This window comes from Malaclemys terrapin, chromosome 2 (assembly GCF_027887155.1).
Source record: "Malaclemys terrapin pileata isolate rMalTer1 chromosome 2, rMalTer1.hap1, whole genome shotgun sequence".
In the NCBI taxonomy this organism is placed as follows: Eukaryota; Metazoa; Chordata; order Testudines; family Emydidae; genus Malaclemys; species Malaclemys terrapin.
Genome location: NC_071506.1, coordinates 5,615,255 through 5,639,037, shown reverse-complemented (window position 1 = coordinate 5,639,037; position 23,783 = coordinate 5,615,255). Strand labels below are relative to the sequence as shown.

The window sequence follows — 23,783 nt, the reverse complement described above, 5'->3', positions numbered from 1 at the left end:
GGAGATTTTCCTTCTAAAAACTCTCTCCTGCTAAAGGAAAAAGGGATGTAGTTAAAAGCCTGACTTGATGCTTTCCATGTCAAATGCTTGAACTTTTTCCTTCTTTCCTGTATCTTTAATAAAAAAGTTAAACAAAAATGCAGTGGTGGGTTTGCCATGGTACTAAGCAGGCTGAGGTCTCTGTGTACCAAACCCCAACCCTTGTTGAGCACTGTTGGGTTATGTTAAGATCTTTGGCCCAAACATTCCAGCTAAGTGAATACAGCAGATCAGACACCATCCCAGGGCTCCCTTCTGGCTTTATAATCTCAGCCAGCCACGCTGCAGAGAGAGCCTGGCTCAGGAATCACTGGGCAAGCCCTGGAAAGGTGTCTACACTTGCAGAGTTTTTGCACTGTCAGTTTCACCACTGATAGTGAACTGGTGAAAGAAAAGCACTGGTTTGTGTACTCACTTGCTTCCTCAGGCATCAGAGTGTTTACATTTGCAACACTTCCATCCCCGATGACACTGAGGGCAGCTATCCCACAGTGCAGCTCTCTCCATTTTGAGGATAGGTCTTGTGGGAAGGGGGGGGGGGGTGATCACGGGGCATCCTGGGTCCCTGCACAGCCCCCTCTCCCCAAACACTGATCAGCTCCAGCAGCTCAGGATTGCTCCAAGCAGGGGATCGTTTGCGCCCTGGAGCAGCCATTGTCACCTGGCCAGATGAGAAGTGAGCACTTGCCAAGAAAACAGGAAGGGGAGTTTCAAAGTTTCCGGGGCTTTCCAGGGGGAGGGGTGGATGTCTGTTTACCTGGCATCAGATCTGCTGGCCAGAGTGGCCACTAGGCACGGCCGGATAGCCTGCGGAGGCTAAAAGCTCTGTAAACAGGCAGAAGGTGTCTTCACTTGCACATGGCCGCAAAAGCATCACCGGTAAGAACCGTGCGCCTCTCGGGGAGGGGGGTTTTCTTTTTGCGGGGACACTTCTGAGCTGGGAGAGGACCGGGGAGGGAGCCGGCGTGGCGATAAGGGGGGTAGGGCGGGTGCCAAGGCTGCACCCACTGGGGCAGGGGGCTACACGGAGCCCAGCCTTGCAGTGCGCTCGCCAGGGAGGGGAGAACATTCACAGGGCAAGTGCTATTCCTCGCGCACTGAGGCGCAGTCAGGAGGAAGGGACGGGAGGGGAGAGATGCTTGCTCCAGTGCGGGCCCACAGTGCTGCCGGGTCCCGGGCAAAGGGGCGGTGCTCGGCGGCGGACTGAAGGGGCCCTTGCAGCAGGAAGGGGAGGAAGCAGCCGCGGCTCGGAGCCGGAACAAAGGGCGGGGGCGGGCAGCCGCTCGGTCCCTCCCCTTCCCGGCTGCATGGATGCTGCCGGGATGCGGTAGGCTGCGGCGCCCGGGCATCCCCCCTGCCGCGATGCTGCTGCTGCTGCTGGGCGCGGGGGCTGCGCTGTTCTGCCTGCTGGACGCCTGGTACCTGCTGCGCCTGCCCCTGGCCGTGCTGCACGCCCGGTGGCTGCAGCCCCGGCAGCGGGACGTGCTGCGGGAGCAGAGCTGGCCGGGCCTGGTGCTGCCCTCGGACCTGGACTGGCTGCTACACATGAACAACGCCCGCTACCTGCGCGAGGCCGACCTGGCGCGCTGCGCCCACCTGGCGCGCTGCGGGATCTTCGACGCGCTGCGCGCCCTGGGGGGCAGCCTGGTGCTGGCCGCCTCGTGCGCCCGCCACCGCCGCCCGCTGCGCCTCTTCGAGCGCTTCGCCGTGCGCACCCGCCTGCTGGGCTGGGACGCCCGCGCCTTCTACCTGGAGCAGCGGTTCGTGAGCCCCCGCCACGGCTTCGTCTGCGCCCTGCTGCTCTGCCGCCTGCACGTGGTGGGCAGCAGCCCGGGGCGCCTGGTGCAGCACCTGTGCCGGAGACAGGTAAGGCCGGGCAGGGGAGCCACGCCTGGCCCGTCCATGGCAGGATAAACGGGCTGGGGTGTGTGTGAACGCGGGGGCATCCCCTGTGCGGCTCAGGGAGCGCCCTGGGGAAACGGGCACCGCGGGTGGCACAACCCACCTGGAAACGATGATGGCAAGAGAGCAGCTCTGGCCAAGAATTAGTATTAGGAGCGTTGCCCGCAGATCGAGGGGCGTGATCATTCCCCTCTATTGGGCACTGGTGAGGCCACATCTGGAGTATTGCATCCAGGTTTGGGCCCCACACTACAGAAGGGATGTGGACAAATTGGAGGGAGTCCAGCGGAAGGCAACTGAAATGATCAGTTTTCAGAGTAGCAGCCGTGTTAGTCTGTATCCGCAAAAAGAAGAACAGGAGTACTTGTGACACCTTAGAGACTAACAAATTTATTAGACCATAAGCTTTCATGGACTACAGCCGAAGAAGTGGTCCACGAAAGCTTATGCTCTAATAAATTTGTTAGTCTCTAAGGTGCCACAAGTACTCCTGTTCTTCTTGAAATGATCAGGGGGCTGGAGCACATGATTTACAAGGAGAGGCTGAGGGAACTGGAGTCATTTAGTCTGCAGAAGAGAAGAGTGAGGGGAGATTTGATAGCAGCCTTCACCTACCTGAAGGGGGGTTCCAAAGAGGATGGAGCTCGGCTGTTCTCAGTGGTGGCAGATGACAGAACAAGGAGCAATGGTCTCAAGTTGCAGTGGGGAGGTCCAGGTTGGATATTAGGAAACACTATTTCACTAGGAGGGTGATGAAGCACTGGAATGGGTTACCTAGGGAGGTGGTGGAATCTCCATCCTTAGAGGTTTTTAAGATCCAGCTTGACCCAGCCCTGGCTGGGTTGATTTAGTTGGGGTTGAGCAGTTGGACTAGATGACCTCCTGAGGTCTCTTCCAACCCTAATCTTCTACGGTTCTATTCTTAGAAAAAAGAAGAACAGGAGTACTTGTGGCACCTTAGAGACTAACAAATTTATTAGAGCATAAGCTTTCGTGGACTACAGCCCACTTCTTCGGATGCATATAGCTATATGCATCCGAAGAAGTGGGCTGTAGTCCACGAAAGCTTATGCTCTAATAAATTTGTTAGTCTCTAAGGTGCCACAAGTACTCCTGTTCTTCTTTTTGCGGATACAGACTAACACGGCTGTTACTCTGAAACTTGTCATTCTTAGAAAAGGCAGGCACAGGGACACAGCAAGGAAAAGCCCCTTCTGCCCCAGGGACACCTGTTACACATACACACCCCTGCAGTGAACACCCGCCCCTCCCCCACCGGTATAGTACACTGACTATGGGAAAGGGAAATATTTAGTTACAGAGGGACGGCTGGAGAGAAACAGCTGGGGTGCAGCCAGCACAAGGCCCCCCCTCCCCCCCAGGCCCAGCGGTACCACAGTCTGACAGGGCAGATGCTGAGCAATGCATCTCCACTCAGAGTACTGGTATCAGAGGGGTAGCCATGTTAGTCATCACACACACTCAGAGTACTGGCGTCCTGGGCAAGCTTCCACTCTGGCGCTGAGGCTTGGTGCTCCCGGCCCTTTTCGGTGCCCGTGGACTTCCCCCAACAAACCCCCCTGGTGCCCCCTTCGGCCGCTCTCTGCAAACCCACACAGAGCCCCCTCCGCCCCACTTAGCCAGCCACAGCATCCCTCCTTATTCCCAATGCAAGGTCACGAGCCCCAGTGCTCACGGCCCCAGACAGCTCTGGGCAACAGTGATACTGGGTCCGGCTCCAGTTTGTTTTCTCCCTGGCACGGTGCTCCTCCTGGCTCTGCCTGCTCTGTCCCTCCCAAGCTTGTTTTCAGCTGCTTCACTGTGTGAGGGACTACTTGCTGTAGGCTACCATCACACACACCCTGTCCTCTCCCTCTTCACACCCCTGGCACAGCCAGCCCTTCCTTTGCCTCAGGACAAGGTTTTAAAGGGGCCAGGCTCTCCAAACCCCAAGGGGGTTCCATTATTCATTATTTGCATTGCAGTGGCACCTAGGACTCCTAGTTGTGTACCAGGACCCCTTGCGCTAGGCGCTGCACAAACAGAACACAAAGGCAGCCCCAGTTGCAATGAGTCTGCAATCCACTCATGGCCCGTTCATTCAGAAAATAATCCTCCCCTGTAGAAATAACGCCCATGATTTGTAGCCCTTGTGTGTTTTGCTCCTGCAGGATGTTGCCTGCCAGACCCTAGCACTGCGGCGTTATCAGTTGGAGCCTCCTTCCTTGGGTTTCATTATTCTGAACTATGACCATTTGTTATCTGAGATTGATTATAGTCTGGTAGGTGCTCATGGTGCTTTAGAGACCCAGGGCCATGCCCCAGAGGGCATGCAGTGTAAAGGCCCCATCTTGCCAAGCTGTTACTCAGATGAGCAAGTGTGTCCATCTGCTCTCCAGTCAGACTGGTGTGAATCCTGTTACCTTGAGACTAGCTTAGTCTCTTGCATGCTTACAGATTGGATACAAAACGTGCCTTCCAGTATGACTGGTTGGTAGCCTTTTTGCATTTGCTTTGCACGGGAGTAAATGACAAAACAGGGTGCATAGCAACAGAGAACCAGGCCTTTCATGGGTGCAGACTCCTGGCATAGACACGTGACAGTGTAAATCGTGATTTGCAAAAGCCAGAGTCGACATTAGGGGTTTGCATCCGCGCGGCTACACATTGTGAGGAAGGCTCCTAGCCCACTTCTTCCAGATTTCTACGTTGTAGCTGTGAATCAAATCTGTTCCCTTGGCAGTGCTTCTGTGAGTAAGGATTTTGGCACAAGATTAGCGTGTACTTTGGCCTTTGGGCATCAAAACAAAGAACACCTCTTCTTCCAAGACAATGCAGGATCATTGGTCTGATCCAGTGTGGCAGTTCCCATCTAGTCTCTGACAATGCCCAGGACCAGTGCTTCAGAGGAAGGTGCAAGTACCCTTGCAGCAGGGAGTTACGGAATAACCCTATCCCTAGGAAAGTCTTCTCCTAATCACCAGTAGGTAGAGGTTGGCTTATATCCCTGCCAAAGAACTGCTAGGATTTTAAAAATACTTACTGTTCTAATGCTGCATTTTCTCATTGGTTAACTCTCTTTTGAATCTTGCTAATGATATGTTGTGGTAACGAGTTCTACAGGCTGATTGGGCGGTGTCTGAAATTGTCTAGCTCCTAGTGAAGGCCCTAAACATTCCCTGGACACGTCTCTGCTCTCTGCTGCCTGGCCCTGTTTCCATCTGTCATTTTAAGCACCACCATGGGTTTCCATCGCTCCTGAAAGACTGAACAGCTTTATAAAGGCAATGGGAGAAGTTGTTGTGTGTCTGGGGGGGAAATTGCCTGATTTTCTGCACCAACCTCTTTACCCTCTCCACTTCCTTGGAGGAGGTTCCCCCGGTTTTTGTCTTGTTGCCCTGTGTGAAGAGCTGTCATACAAACCCCACACCTTGCCCTTGGGGAGCATGCAATGTGGAAGCAGAAGCTTACCAAATACAGGCTTGGCAACCCTAGCAGAGAGGGGGAAGGCTTGGGGGTGCAGAATACATTGCCTGTCCAGACCCAGACCAGCCCAGGAGAGAGGGGTTGGGGTAGGGACAAAAGCCTGTGAGGTTTCCCTCCTGGAGATTTCCTCAGATCACCCCATGTTGAGGCTTGCCCCTCCGCACAGGGGAATGAGCATGGCGCTCATCCTCCCATTCCCATAGCTGGGGATATTGGGTGGGGGCGGGAAGGGTGGAAACCTGCTGGATGTTCATGGTCATCTGTGCTGGAACCCTGTGTCTCTCCCCGTGCACCAGGGACCACACAAATGGAGCTGCCATGTCTTCCCCCCCAGACCTTTGTCCTCCTCTCCCAAGGGCTGCCACAATGCTCTCATGGAACAGCTAATGTAGCTTCAGGAGTCATTACCTTCCCTTGGGGCTGTGGGGTGGGCTGCTGTCCTTCCCCATCTCCCCTGGGGCCCAACCCCTTCCACACACGTGTCTGCCTCTCCCTTTCCCCTGCATCGGAAGGGCCACCTGTGCCCTCAGAGGACCTTCCTCACGTGTCCATCTCAAGGGGACCCTGTGAGAGGAACGAACACCCGTACGGCCCATGAGCTGGGGAAGCGATCGGAACGGAGAGAGGCTACTGCAGTGTCCCAACCACGAGGGAGCGATTGTCCCTCAGATTACTGGGGGAAAGGTGTCCCCTTGGAAAGCCACAAGGCCAGGCCCTGCCTGACCCAGGGGAAAAGGAGAGAGATGGCGTTGCTCTATGGAGCTACTTGCGTCCAGGTCCGGAACAGGTAATAGGATATGTCTACACTAGAGCTGGCAGTTGGAGTTTCCAGCTCGAGGAGACATACCCATGCTAGCACTGAGCTAGTGGGCTAAATATAGCAGTGCAGCTGCGGAAGGAGCTAGACACCCCAAGTATGTCTCTAGGACCTCGGATGTGGTCGTACATGGGCGGCGAGCCTGTTCTACCACTCACACCGCTGCAGCTGTTTTTAGTGCACTGCCTTAGTCAAAGCTAGCATGGGGATGGTCTCCTCGGGCTGGGAATCACACCCCCAGCTGCAGTGTGGACGTACCCAGAAGGACAAGTGGCTGCAGGGAATGGGGCTTCCCAGCGTATCTGGGATTCCATCGCAGGCTGGCGCTTTGATTATTGGATCAACCTGGCCAAACATTAGGCAACGTCCAGTAGGGAATAACCCTGCCTAGATCCTATGAAATAAATAGTCTGGAGACTCTGAGGCCCTTTTCTATCGCTGAGCTCTGACAGAGCCCCGAGTTTCCTGCCTTTCTTAGTCCCGAACAGCTGGTCAGGCTGGGGAGGGATCTGAATTGAACTGAACCAGGGCGTGTGGGAATCTGTGTGGTGCAGCCCTCGGATGGGTCAGCCGATGACACTGGGACCCCACCCCTCTAGGGGATGTGGAGTTTGCCAGGCGCTCATCTGGCAGAGTGAAAATCGCTGAGCTGTGCAGAGCGGAAGCAGAGGCTGCCTGGGGATGAGCAACCCACCTGCCCGGGGGTGGAGTCTGCTGGCTGTTGAAATGGGTCCCTCTCCTCCCATGCCTGGTGCTGCTGTTCACCCTCTGGTCTGCCCTGCCCTGAGGTCGTTCCCGCGCATCCCAGAGATGCTGCTGTTGTTAGTCCTAGGAATTGTCATAAGAACATAAGAACGACCACACTGGGTCATACCAAAGGTCCATCTAGCCCAGTATCCTGTCTTCCGACAGTGGCCAGTGCCAGGTGCCCCAGAGGGAATGAACAGAATGGGTAACTATCAAGTGATCCATCCCCTGTCGCCCATTCCCAGCTTCTGACAAACAGAGGCTAGGGACACCATCCCTGCCCATCCTGGCTAATAGCCTTTGATGGGCCTATCCTCCATGAATTTATCTAGTTCTTTTTTGAACCCTGTCATAGTCTTGGCCTTCACAACATCCTCTGGCAAAGAGTTCCACTGGTTGAGTATGTGTTGTTTGAAAAAAAAAAAACCTTCCTTTTGTTTGTTTTAAACCTGCTGCCTATTAATTTCATTTGGTGACCCCTAGTTCTTGTGTTATGAGAAGGAGTAAATAACACGTCCTTATTTACTTTCTCCACACCACTCATGATTTTATAGACCTCAATCATATCCCTCCTTAGTCATCTTTTTTTCCAAGCTGAAAAGGCCCAGTCTTATTAATCTCTCCTCATATGGCAGACGCCCCATATTTCTAATCATTTTTGTTTTCTGAACCTTTTCCACTTCCAATATATCTTCTTTGAGATAGGGCGACCACATCTGCACGCTGTATTCAAGATGTGAGCGTACCATGGATTTATATAGAGGCAATAGGATATTTTCTGTCTTATTATCTATCCCTTTCTTAATGATTCCCAACATTCTGTTCACTTTTTTGCCTGCCGCTGCACATTGAGCGGATGTTTTCAGAGAACTATCCACAATGACTCCAAGATCTCTTTCTTGAGTGGTAACAGCTAATTTAGACCCCATCGTTTTATACGTGTAGTTGGTATTATGTTTCCCAATGTGCATTACTTTGCATTTATCAACATTAAATTTCATCTGCCATTTTGTTGCCCAGTCACCCAGTTTTGTGAGATCCATTTGTAGCTCTTCGCAGTCTGTCTGGGACTTAACTATCTTGAGTAGTTTTGTATCATCTGCAGATTTTGCCACCTCACTGTTTACCCCTTTTCCCAGATCATTTATGAATATGTTGAATAGGACTGGTCCCAGTACAGACCCCTGGAGGACACCACTATTTACCTCTCTCCATTCTGAAAATTGACCGTTTATTCCTACCCTTTGTTTCCTATCTTTTAACCAGTCACCAATCCATGAGAGGACCTTCCCTCTTATCCCATGACAGTTTACTTTGCTTAAGAGCCTTTGGTGAGGAACCTTGTCAAAGGCTTTCTGAAAATCTAAATACACTGTATCCACTGGATCCCCCTTGTCCACATACTCGTTGACCCCTTCAAAGAATTCTAGTAGATTTCTAGAATTGTGGCCGCTCTCCTCTGCCTGTTGAATGCTTCCTACCACCTGTAGATTATACTGAAGGTTCTATACGCCCAGTGGCTGCGGAAGCCAGAGTGGGACCTGTTATGACGGCATCACCTTTTCCAGGGCCTAGTGCTGCTTTCCAGCTTGGATGCCACGCTGCGCATGAACAATGCCCGCTACCTACACGAGGCCAACATAGACTCATTCATGTCCCACTGAAGGATGTCCCAACCCCTTATGGGGCAACACCATGCTGGATGCCTCCTGCTCCCTTCCCTGCCACTCCATGCTCCTCCTTAAGCACTTTGCCGTATGCACCCACCTGATGGGCTGGGACGCCCATGTCTTCTCCCTGGAGCAGCGCTTTGTCAGCTCCCACCACGGCTTTGCCTGCGTCATGCTCTCTGCTCACACCAGGTGATTAGCATCATCCCTGCCAGGAGAAGGTAAAGCCGGGTACATCCGAGGGATCTTGAAAGCCAGCAATGTGCAGTGTGGTCATAGGGCTAACCCGTCAAAAGAAGACAGAAAATATCTGGGTACCAAAGCATGGTATGAGTAATACAGCAGCCAGGATAGCCAATCAGCTACAGATGCAAACATGGACGGAAGCTGGCACAGTGGGTAGCATGCTTACCTGGGACTAAGGAAACCTTGGCTCAAGTCCCTGCTCTGGCATAGGCTCCTTGTGTCACTTAGTCTCTCTGTGCCTCAGTTCCCCATCTGTACAATGGGGATATTAGCACTGTCCTACCTCACAGGTGTGTGGGGAAGAGCAATATATTAAAGGTTGTGAGAAGCTCAGATACCATGTTAACAGGGGGCTGTCAACTGCTCTTGGGGCATTCTCTCTAGGGGTCTGCATTGATCCCTTACAATTAGACTAGTGCATCGTCTCGATTTAGGTTGCATTCATCAGCCCTTAAACTCTAGCATTTGCAGTCTTCTTGTGTCTCCTTGTTGGTTTCTTAGAGGCAGCTTGGATTGGGGCTGTTGCCTCTTTGCTATCACGGGGCTTTTCCTCTCTGTTCTCCCTCCTTTATAGCTGGGCTTGTTTCTTTAGGGATCACAGCTGTGGGTGCCTGCCTCCAGGCAGTTGGGCGAGGATGTGTTCAGTCTGATGGCCTGGGAGCAGGGAAAGCCTTCCTTGCCCTTCTGCCCATGCTCAGTATGGGGTTTGTAAACCCCATTGCAGGGCCAGATACATACCCAAGGTAGATGTATAGACAGTTAAGTGAGAATTGGGCTGTCTATAAATGCATACAGTGGGTTTGACTCACTGCTGTCTTATGCCTTCAGTCAGTGATGGAAAAGTGGAGGAATGCAGTGATCAGCTGGGAGTAGGGTGACCAGGCAGCAAGTGTGAAAAATCGGGATGGGGGTGGGGGGTAATAGGCGCCTATGTAAGACAAAGCCCCAAATATCGCGACTGTCCCTATAAAATCGGGACAGCTGATCACCCTAGCTGGGACCCATGTGTTCTGTATTGTGGTGGATTTTTTTTTAATGGTATATCAGTCCAGAAGTTTCTCCAGTGCTGCTGTGTAAAAGACCTGGGCAAATAACCGAGGGGACTGACTATATAGGGGAAGGAGTCAATCCTTCTGTGCAAAGTGCTGCCCAAACGCACACAGTGAATAGCAGAGAGAGAGAAGAATTTCTCACTGATGTCTCAGTTCCAGGAATCTTGGAAGTTGCTTTGCAACAACAGCAGGGACACATTTACAGACGAGTGTGATTTTTGTTGTTTAGTTTTTTCAATCTGACAACATTCCTGTTCAAGAAAAAATAAATTTCACCCTTACAGAAAATTGCAGCGGGTTTAGAGCAGGGGTTCTCAAAATGGGGGTCGTGACCTCCTCAGGGGGGTTACAAGGTTATTACATGGGGGGGGTCAGGAGCTGTCAGCCTCCACCCCCAAGCTCCACTTTGCCTCCAGCGTTTATAATGGTGTTAAACACACACAAAGTGTTTTTAATTTATAAGGGAGGTCGCACGCATAGGTTTGCTGTGTTAAGGGGGTCACCAGGACAAAAGCTTGAGAACCACTGGTTTAGAGAATGCTCATTTTTCCCTAACAATTTAAATCTGTCTATAGAATTCTATAGCAGGGAAATGAATCCCTATAAAATTCTGTAAGCCAGTTTCACAATGTTAATAGGCTACGGTTCTCCATAAAATCCTGTTGTTTTTTATGTGAATTTACGTATAAGCTTATTCAGTTTCTGTAGAATCGTATTAGTTTAATCCCTATTCAATTGCAAAGGACTTGTCTATAAGAGAAATGTTTCAGTTATTGCCCTTTTTGTGCGTTTAAAGGTAGATGAATGGGATTTATTAGTAATGGGCTAATTAGACCAGTGACATAAGCTTAGTATCGCTCTGCTAGTGAGAGAGAAATCGCTTTATAGTGACAGGCCAGATCTTCAGCTGGTATAAATGAGCTTAGCTTTATTGAAGTCAGGGGAGCTACGTCAGTATCCACCAGCTGAAGGTGATGTTGATAGCTCTGTGTGGCGCCGACAGAAACAGGCCAAAACTGCCAAGCTTGGGTGCCCCAAGTCAGACCCGAGAATCTGAATTCAGCCCCTTGAACAGAAGTGAGCTGACTCTCCACGGTGCTGGGTTTTCGTAGCCCCCCCCTGACATCAGTGGGAGCTGTCTGAGCTCAGCACCTCTGAAAACCAGGCTCCTTCTACTTCGGTACCTACGTTTAAGCACCTGAATTTTGAAAAATTCTGGCCCATTGCACCAGGCATCAGAGGCTACTGAACTCTCTCCTGTCCATGGCACTGTGCCCAGAATGGACTATTGCAATAAGTCTAAGGCCACATGGTAGCTACAGCTCCTACCATGTGCAGCAGCGTGGACTCTGGCAAAGAGAGGCTGTGTTTCTTGAGGCCCCGCAGGAGATGTAGGCTGAGAAGAGGATTCCGGAGACGCTCACAGCAGGTGGAGCTGTGTAACCCAGAGAACACATCTGTATGTTGTAACTAGAGCTGCAATCACTGGTAAGGAGAGGAACGCAGACCTAGCTTGGGAGTTGGAAAGTTAAGAAACAAGAGCAGCAAGTAGAAAATGGGGAAGATTTTCAGCCCTGGAGTGTTCTTTTTTGTAAAGAACTTATTTCAGTCTTACAGTGCGCACCATGGTTTAATCCGAGTGGTCTGGATATACTAGTCCTTGATACTTAGTCCTGCCATGAGTGCAGAGGACTGGACTGGATGACCTCTTGCGGTCCCTTCCAGGCCTACCATTCTATGATATCCAAAATATTGGGGGAAACATAATGGACAGGAAGGGGAGTGGTGCACGTTGCCGAGCTGAGGCTGAGTTATCTTGTATGTGACGCTGGCAGGGAATCTGTAAAACCTAGACCCTGAACCAATCTATCCTGCCTCTGTTTCCTCCAGGTGGACTCCCCAGAACTTCCAGAGGAGGTGCAGCATTGGATCAGCTACAACGAAGCCAGCAGCCAGAAGCTAAGAGCTGAAAGTGGCCTGGGAATCAATACCAAGGATGAGTAACCAGACGTTGTTTTCCCCCGCCTGTCTTTCTCCAGACTGCAATAGACCTGTGCTCCAAACAGACCCAAGTGCTGTATTCTCATCAGCTTTCCTGCTCATGCCGCTGCGGATAAGAGACTGATCCAGATTGCCATTAGCTTGCTAGACAAAAAAGCCAAACAGCTGGCTAGGAAAGGACCCCCAGAAACCTCATTAAATTGGTTAAAGCCCTCTCTGATCTCACTGGTACACTGAGCTCTGTGGTGGCTGGGTAGCACCTAGAGCCCCAGCACAGTGGGGAGTGGCACCTTTTGGTCTTTAGAAGGGAGTTTGCTTTCACTAAAAAAATTTATTTCCAGAAACTGGTAACATCAGGAAAACAAGACTTTGGTGCAACCCAACCTTCAGGGAATTTGGGGCATCAGCACATCTAACATCCTCCTCCCCCCCTCCCCCCAGGAATTGGAAACATCCACCCCCACTAGCTGATGTGTTGATGCCTCCACTGTACCCACAATCCTTTGCAGTAGCCCTGCCTCCACACGCCTTCAGTCATTAACACTAGCACTATTTAAAAAACCCTGACCCCAGCCGCATTCATTTATTAACAACCCTATCCTAGGATTTGTCTGGAGGGAAATACATCAGTGCCGTGGCAGGGAGGCTAACCTGGTGTTTGCTAGTAAATAAGGCTTCACCACAGACGTACATTGTCTCCATTTTTAGACAGAATTAATGTGATCACCGGGGTTATTCCGAGTGTATTTGGGAGAAGTGGGTTAGGACCAGGAGCCTCCTGCATTCCCATCATGGCTGTACCACTGAATTACTGTGTGACCAATCTCTCTGTGTCCTGGATTACTCAGCTGTGAAAGGGAGATGCTACCTACCTACCTCCCAGGGGTGGGTGTGAGAACTACTGTAATTCACTGATGTTTCTAAAGTGCTTTGAAGAGGAAAAGCACAGCGCATGTGCTAAAGTATCCCCTGGCCCTGCTTTTCTTATCTCTGTAGCTGCAAATGGGTTGTGCGTTGTCTTGAAATCCTGACCTACGCAAAGTCCTAGGAGTGCTGGTTCAAGGTGTTAGCTAAGAGCTTTCCTAATGCCTTCTAAAAGGTAGGAGTGTAGACAAAGCTGTGTATATGGCGCATGGTAATATCTACACTAGACTGTTAGAACGTGTCATGTCTTAGCTAACAACAAACCTTGAAATCCTAGTCGAGACGAAGCCTTTGAGTATCTGCACTTGGGAAAACCGGGCCTGTAACACTCCACTGGTAGTGTAGTTTTAAACAGGATTCAGAGCAGGGGTAGAGGACGCAGCGGTAAATACATTGTAGCACTGAATGGGCTCCAATCTCCCTTTATTGGTACACACCATTGGAGCGGCAGGAAAAACACAAATGATCCCAGCGTAGACATGACCCAGGTGTTGCAACCTGCTTTAGAGCAGGACTCAGGGAATTCAGGTCCCCTTTGCCCATGTAACCAAACAGGGCAATTTTCTTTCTGAGTGTTGGATATTTGATTGTATTTATATTTGGAACAGTTCTCGTTATGTACTCGTTATGTACTTCGTAAATGGAAGATTGCTGTATATTACGTGAACATTTTCCTCTAATGAGCACTTTACACCAGGACTGTATTGAGGGAACATGTTTTGAAGTGTGGCTAACCTGTGAATTTGTGCATGTGTTCTGTACTCTAAATACCAGCTCCTCCTGCGGTGGTCTGAACCCAGACAGTGAGATAGCTGTGAATTGCCTCTGAATGTATATTTATTGCCTCTTCTAATGGTTTTCTTGACTTGTAACTCCTACTTACTGGAACTGCTTAGCCACAATATCTTAACATTTACTTGAAGACATCAAAGGATTCTAAATGAGATGAAATCCTGAGAGAAACTTTGTTTTTTAAAGGAATAAATGGATCCATTTGCACTGCAATCTAGCAACGCTGTCAGGCATCTGCTTAACTTTGAGTAGGTAGAAGCTACTCTGTGTCCTTACAATTAAGCATATGCTTCAGTACCTGGCTAGAACAAGGCTTTGGGGTATAAACATTAACCAGACACTGTCAGATGGTGGAAAGAGAGAGAGAGAATCATAGAAGTGTAGGACTGGAAGGGACCTTAATAAGTCATCTAGTCCAGTCCCCTGCACACAAAGCAGGACTAAGTAATAACCAGCCCCTCCCTGACAGGTGTTTATCTGAGCTGCTCTTAAAAACCTCCAGTGATGGAGATCCCACCCCTTCTCTAGAGTCGGAGGAACTCCACCAGGCAGTAAAACAACCAAACCAGTAAAGACAACTGATGGCCACAACAGGCAGAATCTCACCTAGTCTTTTTTGCAGTTGCACCTGATGGTGCCACTTTTTAAATACAAAGAACCAAAACCCTAAGCCTGTCCCCTGCCAGCAGGGAAGTCAGAGAGGGGAGTTGCTGCTGTTGTGACTCTGTGGGGGTGTTACACTGTGGTGACAGATGCCAAGCTTGGAACATACATGGGTAGGTGAGAGCTTATCTTTGGGCTGGATCCTTCAAGTCGTTGGGAATTCTGGTCCCGATCCTGCAAGGCTTTAAGCACATGCTTAGCTCGAGGCATGTGAGTGTCCCCATTGAATTGTGTGAGAGGGACAAAGCACAGAATGACAGCCCCCTACCTCAGATGGGGCCCAGTTTGAGAATGTATCTCTGCCTTTCCCCACTGCCGTGAGCCTGTCCCTGAAACCAAGCCCTGCACCAGGGCCTGTTAGCAGCACAGCTAACAGCTCCGTAGTTCAGCTCTGCCAACCTGAAGAATTCAGGAGCGTGAGTCAGGCCCCAGTGAGTGAGGAGGGCGCATACAAATCATGACATTTACAACAAAATACCTTTTGGGTTCTTTAAAATGACCTTGGGGTTTCTGAATTTTAAGGATGCTCTTGGTTCACATTGTCAGGCTTTCCTTTACAAACATAAGGGTGAAATCTGAGATTCACATGTACTGAGCTGACCCAAAGAGCTAGGCCTTGGAGCATGAGACCCGATATTGCAAGGCTTACGATAAAGTATCAAGACTTGGCAACGCTGCATGTTTAACCAACTGTCCTTTTAATCCACCCAGCCTCACTCTGTGACCCGTTGTCATATGCAGAGGGAATTACCACCCATCCCTTATTAATCACTGTCTGAACGTCCCCTGTGTCACACAGGTGTCATTCAGAAAGTCACGTGCCTCCCTGCAGCAATACATATGGGAACAGACTGCGAATGCCAGTGATGATTGAACCTGATGTTACTGGGAACAAAAAAAGCTCTCCATCATGTGTGGCAAAGCATCTTTTTCGCCACGTCAGCCTCTGCCTTCCTCCTGCTTTTGGGACCACGGGGGGCTGGAGTAAATCAGACCTACTCTGGAGGAGTTTAGTTCTTATCTTTGGTTTATTTACAACATTGACAAGGTAGTCCTGAGTTGATCTCTTAGCGAAGAAAACCCACATTGCAAAAGAAATCTATTTCCTTGTGCCCACCAGAACCTTGGTGCTGGGTTCTGGTCCCCAGCTGTTCCCCAAACAGAAGTAAACTCTGTGTTTCCCTGAGAGGGAGGGGAACACCCCTCTAACTAGTTCTCACTGCTGCAGCTTATTCGACTCCTCTTGCTCTCTCAGCAGAACAGGGGTTTTGAAAGGTCACGGGCAACCCCTTAATTGGAGTCAGGTGTCTCTAATTAATGTGCGGTAACCTCTTTTCAGTTGATAGTAAAAAGGGCCTTCACTCTACTAGCACCGATACACCTGTCTTCCTCCACTCTTATCCCGTCAGATCTGACTTTTGTCTCACAGGCTTGTACCTGTTTCTGCCGCTTCACACTGACTCAACAGACATGCTAGGCTTCAGCATGACACGACAATCCCAGCATTGTATTATGGAAATTACTGTTGCTTAGTTTACGCAAGCAAAAAACTGAAGACTTCCCATGTGCTAGACACAATAGTCATCTCTCTCCACTATTCCCAGAAGCACTAGAATATCATGCATCTCTCAAGTATATGGGGGCTATTCTATGCCACCCATTGTGTCCACTGCTGCTTTATATGCTGTTAAAATGGCTTAGGCCATTCTTTCCCTCTCCCACACCTAGCCCTAGAGCGGTCAAGTTTTGTGCACTGACGTGTAATATTTTTCACTAGGGAGAGCGAGTCCCTGATCTCAGTCAGGATGCCCCAAGCAGTGAGCCAGGTTTGGGGGAGGCAGGAACCTATCTTTGATACCCCCAAGCAGGTGGGGAAGAGACTAGTTGTGTGGGGTATATGGTGAGCCAGGAATGCTAGTAGGAAGCAGAATAATAGATGAAGTCAGGGTACCTAGGATCAGTGTGGGGTAGGTGCCTTAAACACAGTCTTTGGTAGCAAAGATTCACCCCCCCCCCCAGAAGATATTTCTACCCCTTCTCTATTTAACCCAGGGCCAAGTCCTACTCCCCAGCAGTACATGATTGAGGTTTTGTAAAAAGCAACAGAGCATCCTATGGTACCTTTAAGACTCACAGATATATTAGAACATAAGCTTCCATAGGTGAATACCCTATACATACATCTGATGAAGTGGATATTTACCCACAAAACCTTATGCTCCAATACATCCATGAGTCTTAAAGCTGCCACACAACTCTCTGTTGCTTTTTACAGAGCCAGACCAAAACAGCTAGCCCTCTGATGATTGAGCTTTTGTTTATGGTGAACCCTCGCTCAGGGCATATTAAGTACAGTTCTGTTGCCCATTAGTCACATAATAAGGATAATAACATTATTTTATTTATAGCATTATCATTACTCCTACATCCTAAATTTTAACCAAAATGTTCACCAGGCATAATGGATATCAGCCATGCAAATAAAGACTGGCTCATTCTGTCTCTTACTGCATTTCACCAGTGGATGGCAATAAAGAGTATCTTTGCCTATGATCTTCAACCCCAGAAGTTTGCAGCTCCCTGTATTGATACAGCCCCAGATTTGGCTTTTATATCTGGGGAGGGGAAATGACCCACTTGATCTTAAGTGAAAAGAATCCTGGGAAATATAGTTCAGTAATTCCGTGCACACAGTTGTTTGTCTATAATTAGCTGAACTGCAGATTGTAATGATGCGGGGGGTTGTTTGTATTAGAACTGCATGACAAGATGCTGGGTTCTGTCTGCATCTCCCCATAACAATGAGGATAGTTATAGCACAGAGAAGGACTTGTTTTTTCTAACCTCTTAGGCAAAGGGATATGTGTAAACTTCTCCCCCCTGCCTATAAAGCAGCCAGAGGGATCCTCCTTGATTGCAATTCATGGCCTGCTGCAGACCAAAGCCGTGTTGGCAACAGAGGGTCCTTCTTCCATTACTTGCATCTGAAGAAGTGAGGTTCTTACCCACGAAAGCTTATGCTCCCAGTACTTCTGTTAGTCTCAAAGGTGCCACAGGACCCTCTGTTGCTTTTTACAGATTCAGATTAACACGGCTACCCCTCTGATACTTGTCTCTACTAAGCCACCTGAAAGATAAGATTATACTCAGTTACTATGGTAATTGAGTAATGGCTTTTTAAAAAGCCAGCTGGTTGAGTGGTTTAGGCCCTTGGGAGATCATCAGTTCCTGACTTTGGCAATGATGATTTCTGGTGTTCGTATTTTTCTAATCTTTTCGGGCACGTCTACACAGCTTTTTGGATCTAGCAGGAGCGAGCCTCCATCTAGACGTGGGTTAGCAGGGCTCTCGCCAATGGCATAACCATAGCTGCATAGACAGTGCTTTGAAGGTTCAGCTCAGGCTGTGAAGCCCACCCCATTCCAAGGCTTCAGAGCATGAACTTTCCAGCCCAAGACACAACGGCAGAGCCCGGTCTATACAGCTATTCTTAGAGCGCGGGTGAGAGTCCCGCTAGCTCACTTCTATGGACCCAGGCTGCTGGGTACATTTACCCCTCTACTTTCAATGCTAAGTTAGAAACATAGTGTTTTCATTTATTAACAATAATAGATCAGTATTATGTCCAAACCACAATGGACAGGAGGAGCCACATCCACTCCAGCAGAGGGTGGAATTTGGATCTTAGTTAGAAAGCGACTATACAAATGCAAGCATTAAGGTTGTCAATGGGGATAAAACCCAGGGTCTTCAGCACCATGGGATCCTCATTGTCGAGCCAAAGGGGCAGCTCTGCTCGTGTTTGGAGGTAGTAGGTTGTTATGTTTTATGTAGATTAGCATAGAAGGGGGGGATATGACACATACTTTGCAATCCTGTTACCTGTTTCCTCTGTCTGGGGCAACCAGGCTAACACATCTGTGGTCCACAAGAGGTGACCTCCCCTAGTAGGTCTATTATTCTTCCCATTTGGGCTGTCATTTTTCCGTCAGCACGCACTATACAAACGAGTTACGCTCACGTCCTTCAGGATATTTCTTTCCCAGCTCAAGCACAGAAGGTTTTTGGAGAAGAAAATGGATTTTTTGCCATCGTGTTGTTTACATAGCAGGCGTTGTCACCACAGGAATTCATAGTAACCCTAGAAATGTCACTAATCTAAATGTCCACTGCCTTGTAGAACAGAAGGTGGGGCTGGTGACGGGGAGAGGAATCTTCAGATCAGGGCTCTGGGTACAGAGAAGGAAGCCGGCATTGTTTCTGGAAGGTGGCATTTACCTTTTGGCTCTGCCAATAGAAACCCGAGCGTCAAGAAGGTCAGAGCAGTGGTACCTCCCTGGGTGCAGCCAGGACAGTAGCATGGTATGTTATAATGGCTCCACTTGAGGGAAGCCTTCCCACCATGCAACTTCTTCCTTGGAAGCTGAGCTGCCCAAGGTATCACTCAGCCACTTCTACTTTGCCTTCACGGTGTGATTCCCAGCGCAGAGATTACCCTGGACACCTTCTTGCTTTCTCGTCAGAGACGGGGGCCTTGTCTACACTGGCAACTTTCTGCACAGTAAAGCAGCGTTCTGCGCTGTAACTCCCGAGGTGTACACACTGCCGAGCCACTTAGTGCGCAGAAACTGCACAGTTGCAGCGCTGTAAAAAACCCACCCCGACAAGAGGCGTAGATCTTCCTGTGCCAGGGCTACAGTGCCAGTGTAGACGCCCTGGTCGATTACAACACTGCGATTGGCCTCCAGGAGGTGTCCCACAATGCCTGTTCTCGCCTCTCTGGTCATTGGTTTGAACTCTACTGCCCTGCCCTCAGGTGACCAACTATGAGCCCCACCCCTTAAATTCCTTGGGAATTTTGATAGTTCCCTTTCTGTTTGCTCGGTGACGCGTGCAGTGGTCTCAGCGCATCTTTCCAGGTGGCCACGCCTGCTCCACGCACCAGGCAATCCTCCGCTTGGAGCAGTGCTCAGCTGCTGGACCTCATCGGCATTTGGGGAGAGGACACTGTCCAGTCCCAGCTGTGCTCCAGCCGTCGGAATTATGATACCTACGAACAGATTTCATGATGCTGACAGAAAAAGGGGCCATGACCGGGACACGCTGCAGTGCAGGGTCAAAGTGAAGGAGCTGTGGAACGCCTACCACAAGGCGCGGGAGGCAAACCGCCGCTCCGGTGCTGTGCCCACGAGCTGCTGCTTCTACAAAGAGCTGGACGCGATACTCAGTGGAGGTGACCCCACCTCCACTGTGAAGGCCACTGTGGATACAGTCGAGAGTGGACCGAGCCAAGAGGAGAAAATCTTGGACGAGGATGTGGAGGGGGCAGGGGACCCAGAGGCAGAGGACAATTCGGAGGTCAGAGATGCATGCAGCCAGGAGCTGTTCTCTACCCAGGAGGAGGCTAGCCAGTCACAGCTGTCGGAGTTTGGCGAAGCGCAAACAGAAGGGGAGGCCCCTGGTAAGTGGCTTTGATTTTGGGAATCGCTGAAGCGAATTGTTGGGGGCAGGAGGGTTGCAGAAAGCAGGCTTGTGTCTGTATGATGCGCGTACCACCACATGCCTAGTCTGAGTGGCAGAACAGGCAGTTGATTGACTCCCTCCCTTCACGAGAATCTGCCTCAGATCTCCAGGAAACTCTCACGGAGATACTGGGGAATCCACTGCCGCAGGTTCTTTGGCAGAGCTGTTTTTTTCTTGCCCCATTTGGGGTAACTTTCCCACTCTGCCCTCACTGGCGGGGGATGGGGACCATTGCTGCACACAGGCGAGCCACATAAGGGCCAGGGCGGAAGCCGCGGGCTTGGAGAAGACCCTCCCTTGATTCCCTGCTCACCCTCAGCAGCGAGATATCTTCCATAATGAACACAGCCTGTGGAAAATGTGGGGACAGGAACGATTATCAGGCCTCCCCCTACAGTGCTGGCTCTCCCCAAGAGCCACGTGCCCGATGTACAGTACGGTCCTGGAACACTGATTTCCCCTGCCCTTGTGGTTACTCACCATTTTGGGGGTCTTGTGGCTCATGTGTGCTTGCCTGGGGTCAGCCAGTTAGTGACAGGTGTGTGAATAGTGGCTGTGTTTTAAATCATTGAATCAGTGGTCTGTGTGTTGCAAACAATACTGCTTCTGTAAAATGTTGCATTTTGGCTTCACAGATATGACCTTGGGACCCAGCCTCTCTCTTTGTTATTGCCGGCTGAGTGGCTACGCAGAATTAGAAAGCGGCCACGAAGAACTAAGGAGGACTCTCTGTGTGAGGTTATGATGCACTTCGCGGCCAAAAAACAAGAATTGAAGGAGTGGCCGGACAGCTAGAAGAGGGACTGAAAGGAGAATGCAGCGCACCAGAACAAAGCCACGGAGCGGGTCTAAAACGTTATGGAGCGCCAAGTAGATATGCTCCAGGCGCTACTAGCACTGCAAACCGAGCAGCTTCGCGCCCACCCTCCCCTACAGCCGCTGTCGCAAAACTCTTTCCCGTGCGCCCCCACACACCGCCAACACACTCTTATCAACCTCCTGGTTCCAGTCTGTACCCGCTGCATTCCTCTCCTGCCCCATCACCGGCCAGCCCTGCGGCCTCCCAGTACCCACTGCACTGAACACCCGTCCCTCTGCAGTTTGGCCCTGCCAAAGTACAGTACCCGCTGCACTGTACTCCAGAGGACAAGGCTGCATATGATCCCTGGACATACACAAATCTTTAACCGTCCCGGGACCCCATCTCCTCCTGGGACCCTCCCTTCCCCCATCCCCCACAGTGCTGATATGATTTTTTTGTTTGTCTCTCTCCTCTGGTGGTTGTTTTTTAATAAAAGAATTGTTTTGGTTTGAAAGCAATCTTTATTCCATTAATTGAAAGCAAACAGAGCCCTGCAAAGCAACAGGCAATTGTCTTAAACCTTCACAGTGCATTGTCTGCACCAATCACAATCACCTCCTAGCATTACAAGCACTGAACTCCCGAGCATAGCCACAAATATTAGTGGCTTTCATCTTTAGATTGCTGCCTCAAGGCATCCCTGAGCCTTATGGCCCCACGCTGCACCCCTCTAACAGCCCTGGTCTCTGGCTGTTCAAATTCAGCCTCCAGGTACTGAGCCTCCGCGGTCCAGCCCTGAGTGAAGCTTTCACCCTTCCCTTCACAAATATTATGGAACGTATAGCACGTGGCTCTAAGCATAGGAATATTGTCATCGGCCAACTCCAGCCTCCCATATAGGCAGCGCCAGCGGGCCTTTAAACGGACAAAAGCACACTCAACAGTCATTCTGCACTTGCTCAGCCTGTTGTTGAACCTCTCCTTGCTGCTGTCAAGGTGCCCCGTGTATGTCTTCAAAGCAGTGGGTATTGGGAGTCCGCAGGGCTGGACGGTGATGGGGCAGGAGAGGAATGCAGCGGGTACAGACTGGAGCCAGGAGGTTGATAAGAGTGTGTTGGCGGTGTGTGGGGGCGCATGGGAAATACTTCTGCTGTAGGGGAGGGTGGGCGCGGAGCTGCTCAGTTTGCAGTGCTAGTAGCTCCTGGAGCGTGTCTGCTTGGCGCTCCATAACGTTTAAGGGATAGGCGGGGTCTCCCAGAATCACAATGGGCATTTCGACTTCCCCTCTGGTGATCTTTTAGTCCAGGAAGAAAGTCCCTGCTTGCAGCTTCCTGAACAGGCCAGTGTTCCGAAAGATGTGTGTGTCATTCACCTTTCTAGAGCAGCCTGCATTAAGGTCTGTGAAACACCCACAGTGATCCACAAGTGCCTGGAGAACCATTGAGACATACCCCTTGCGATTAACGTACTCAGTGTGCCAGAATTGAAATATGCATGCCATCTATCACCCCTCTGCACTCAGGGAAGCCCATTTGTGCAAAGCCATCCACAATGTCACACACATTGCCCAGAGTCACAGTCTTTCGGAGCAGGATGCGATTAAGGGCCCTGCACGTTTCCGTCAACACACGTCCAACGGTCGACTTTCCCACTCCGAACTGGTTAGCGACCGATCGGTAGCAGTCTGGAGTCGCCAGCTTGCACAGTGCAATCGCCGCACGCTTCTCCAATGACAGGGCAGCTCTCATTCTCATGTCCTTGCGCCGCAGGGCTGGGGCGAGCTCATCACACAGTCCCATGAATGTGCCTTTCCTCATCCAGAGTTCAGCCCACCTCTCATTTGGGCTCCAGCATAACAACATAAGAATGGCCACACTGGGTCAGCCCAATGGTCCATCTAACCCAGTGTCCTGTCTTCTGGTGGTGCAGTGCAGTATGTTAATACCCACCTAGGGGCATCCTTGTGGATACAAGTTCATCAAAGCTTCCGCTCGGAACAAGCATGCTCCTAGTATGTTCAGTTCCCTTTCTATACAGATCAGGAGTCTTTGATCTGGAGTTCCCAGAAGCAGGTAATTAGAACACAATGGGCCACTTTCCTCAAGGCATATCTTCAAAGAGTTGGCTTTGGAGGGGAAGATTTTGCATTCCTCTCACCTCAAGGTATTTACTAAGGAAATCCACTTCACGGGTATTGTTCCAAAACGACCTTTGAACTGCCGCATACTTCCGGAGATTGCATAAATCTTGTCATTCTGCTCAAGAAATTCCATGCAATCGCAACACACCACTATTTGCATTTGTAATTCAGTGAACTCCAAAGGAGTAAACCCTAATTCGCTAAGGGTTAACTTAATTCAATAAAGTTTATCATAATTCTATACGGTTTGTTCAGGATATTACAGGATACTGTCAGCCTGTCACAGGGTCTCTGGACGCTGCCATAACACCAATGATAACGAAAAGACATTGACAAACTGGAGGGAGTTCCCACAAGTAAAGCATTTATGACGGAATGATTAGAAAGATAAGAACTGGTTATATCTAGCTTGTCAAAGTAGTGACAGCTGTGTGGCTACTCTATAATTACCTCTGGTCTTTGAGTGTGCCAATACCAAGGAGGGATTGGAATTATTTAATGAATATAAGAACAAAAGAACAGGCATACTGGGTCAGACCAATGGTTTTTCTAGCCCAGCATCCTGCCTCCTGATGGTGTCTGGTGTCAGGTGCTTCAGAGGGAAGGAATAGAACAGGGCAATTTCAAGTGATCTATTCCCTGACATCCCGTCTCAGCTTCTGGCAGTTCATAGAATCGTAGAATATCAGGGTTGAAAGGGACCTCAGGAGATCATCTAGTCCCACCCCCTGCTCAAAGCAGGACCAATCCCCAACTAAATCATCCCAGCCAGGGCTTTGTCAAGCCTGCCCTTAAAAACTCTAAGGATGGAGATTCCACCTCCTCCCTAGGGAACCCATTCCAGTGTTTCACCACCCTCCTAGTGAAATAGTGTTTCCTAATATCCAACCTAAACCTCCCCACTGTAGCTTTAGACCATTACTCCTTGTTCTATCGTCTGGTACCACTGAGAACAGTCTAGATCCATCCTCTTTGGAAC

The 23,783-nt window shown here is 50.1% G+C and overlaps 1 protein-coding gene across 1 annotated transcript; it reads left to right on the top strand.

Annotated features, from left to right (window-relative positions):
- Positions 1-1,102: 1,102 nt before the first annotated feature.
- Positions 1,103-13,893, top strand: THEM6 (thioesterase superfamily member 6). The gene is made up of 2 exons (XM_054017849.1): positions 1,103-1,905; positions 11,850-13,893. Exons 1-2 carry the CDS (start codon positions 1,351-1,353, stop codon positions 11,961-11,963), a joined length of 669 nt encoding a protein of 222 aa, XP_053873824.1. The 5' UTR covers positions 1,103-1,350; the 3' UTR covers positions 11,964-13,893.
- The last annotated feature ends 9,890 nt before the right edge of the window (positions 13,894-23,783 follow it).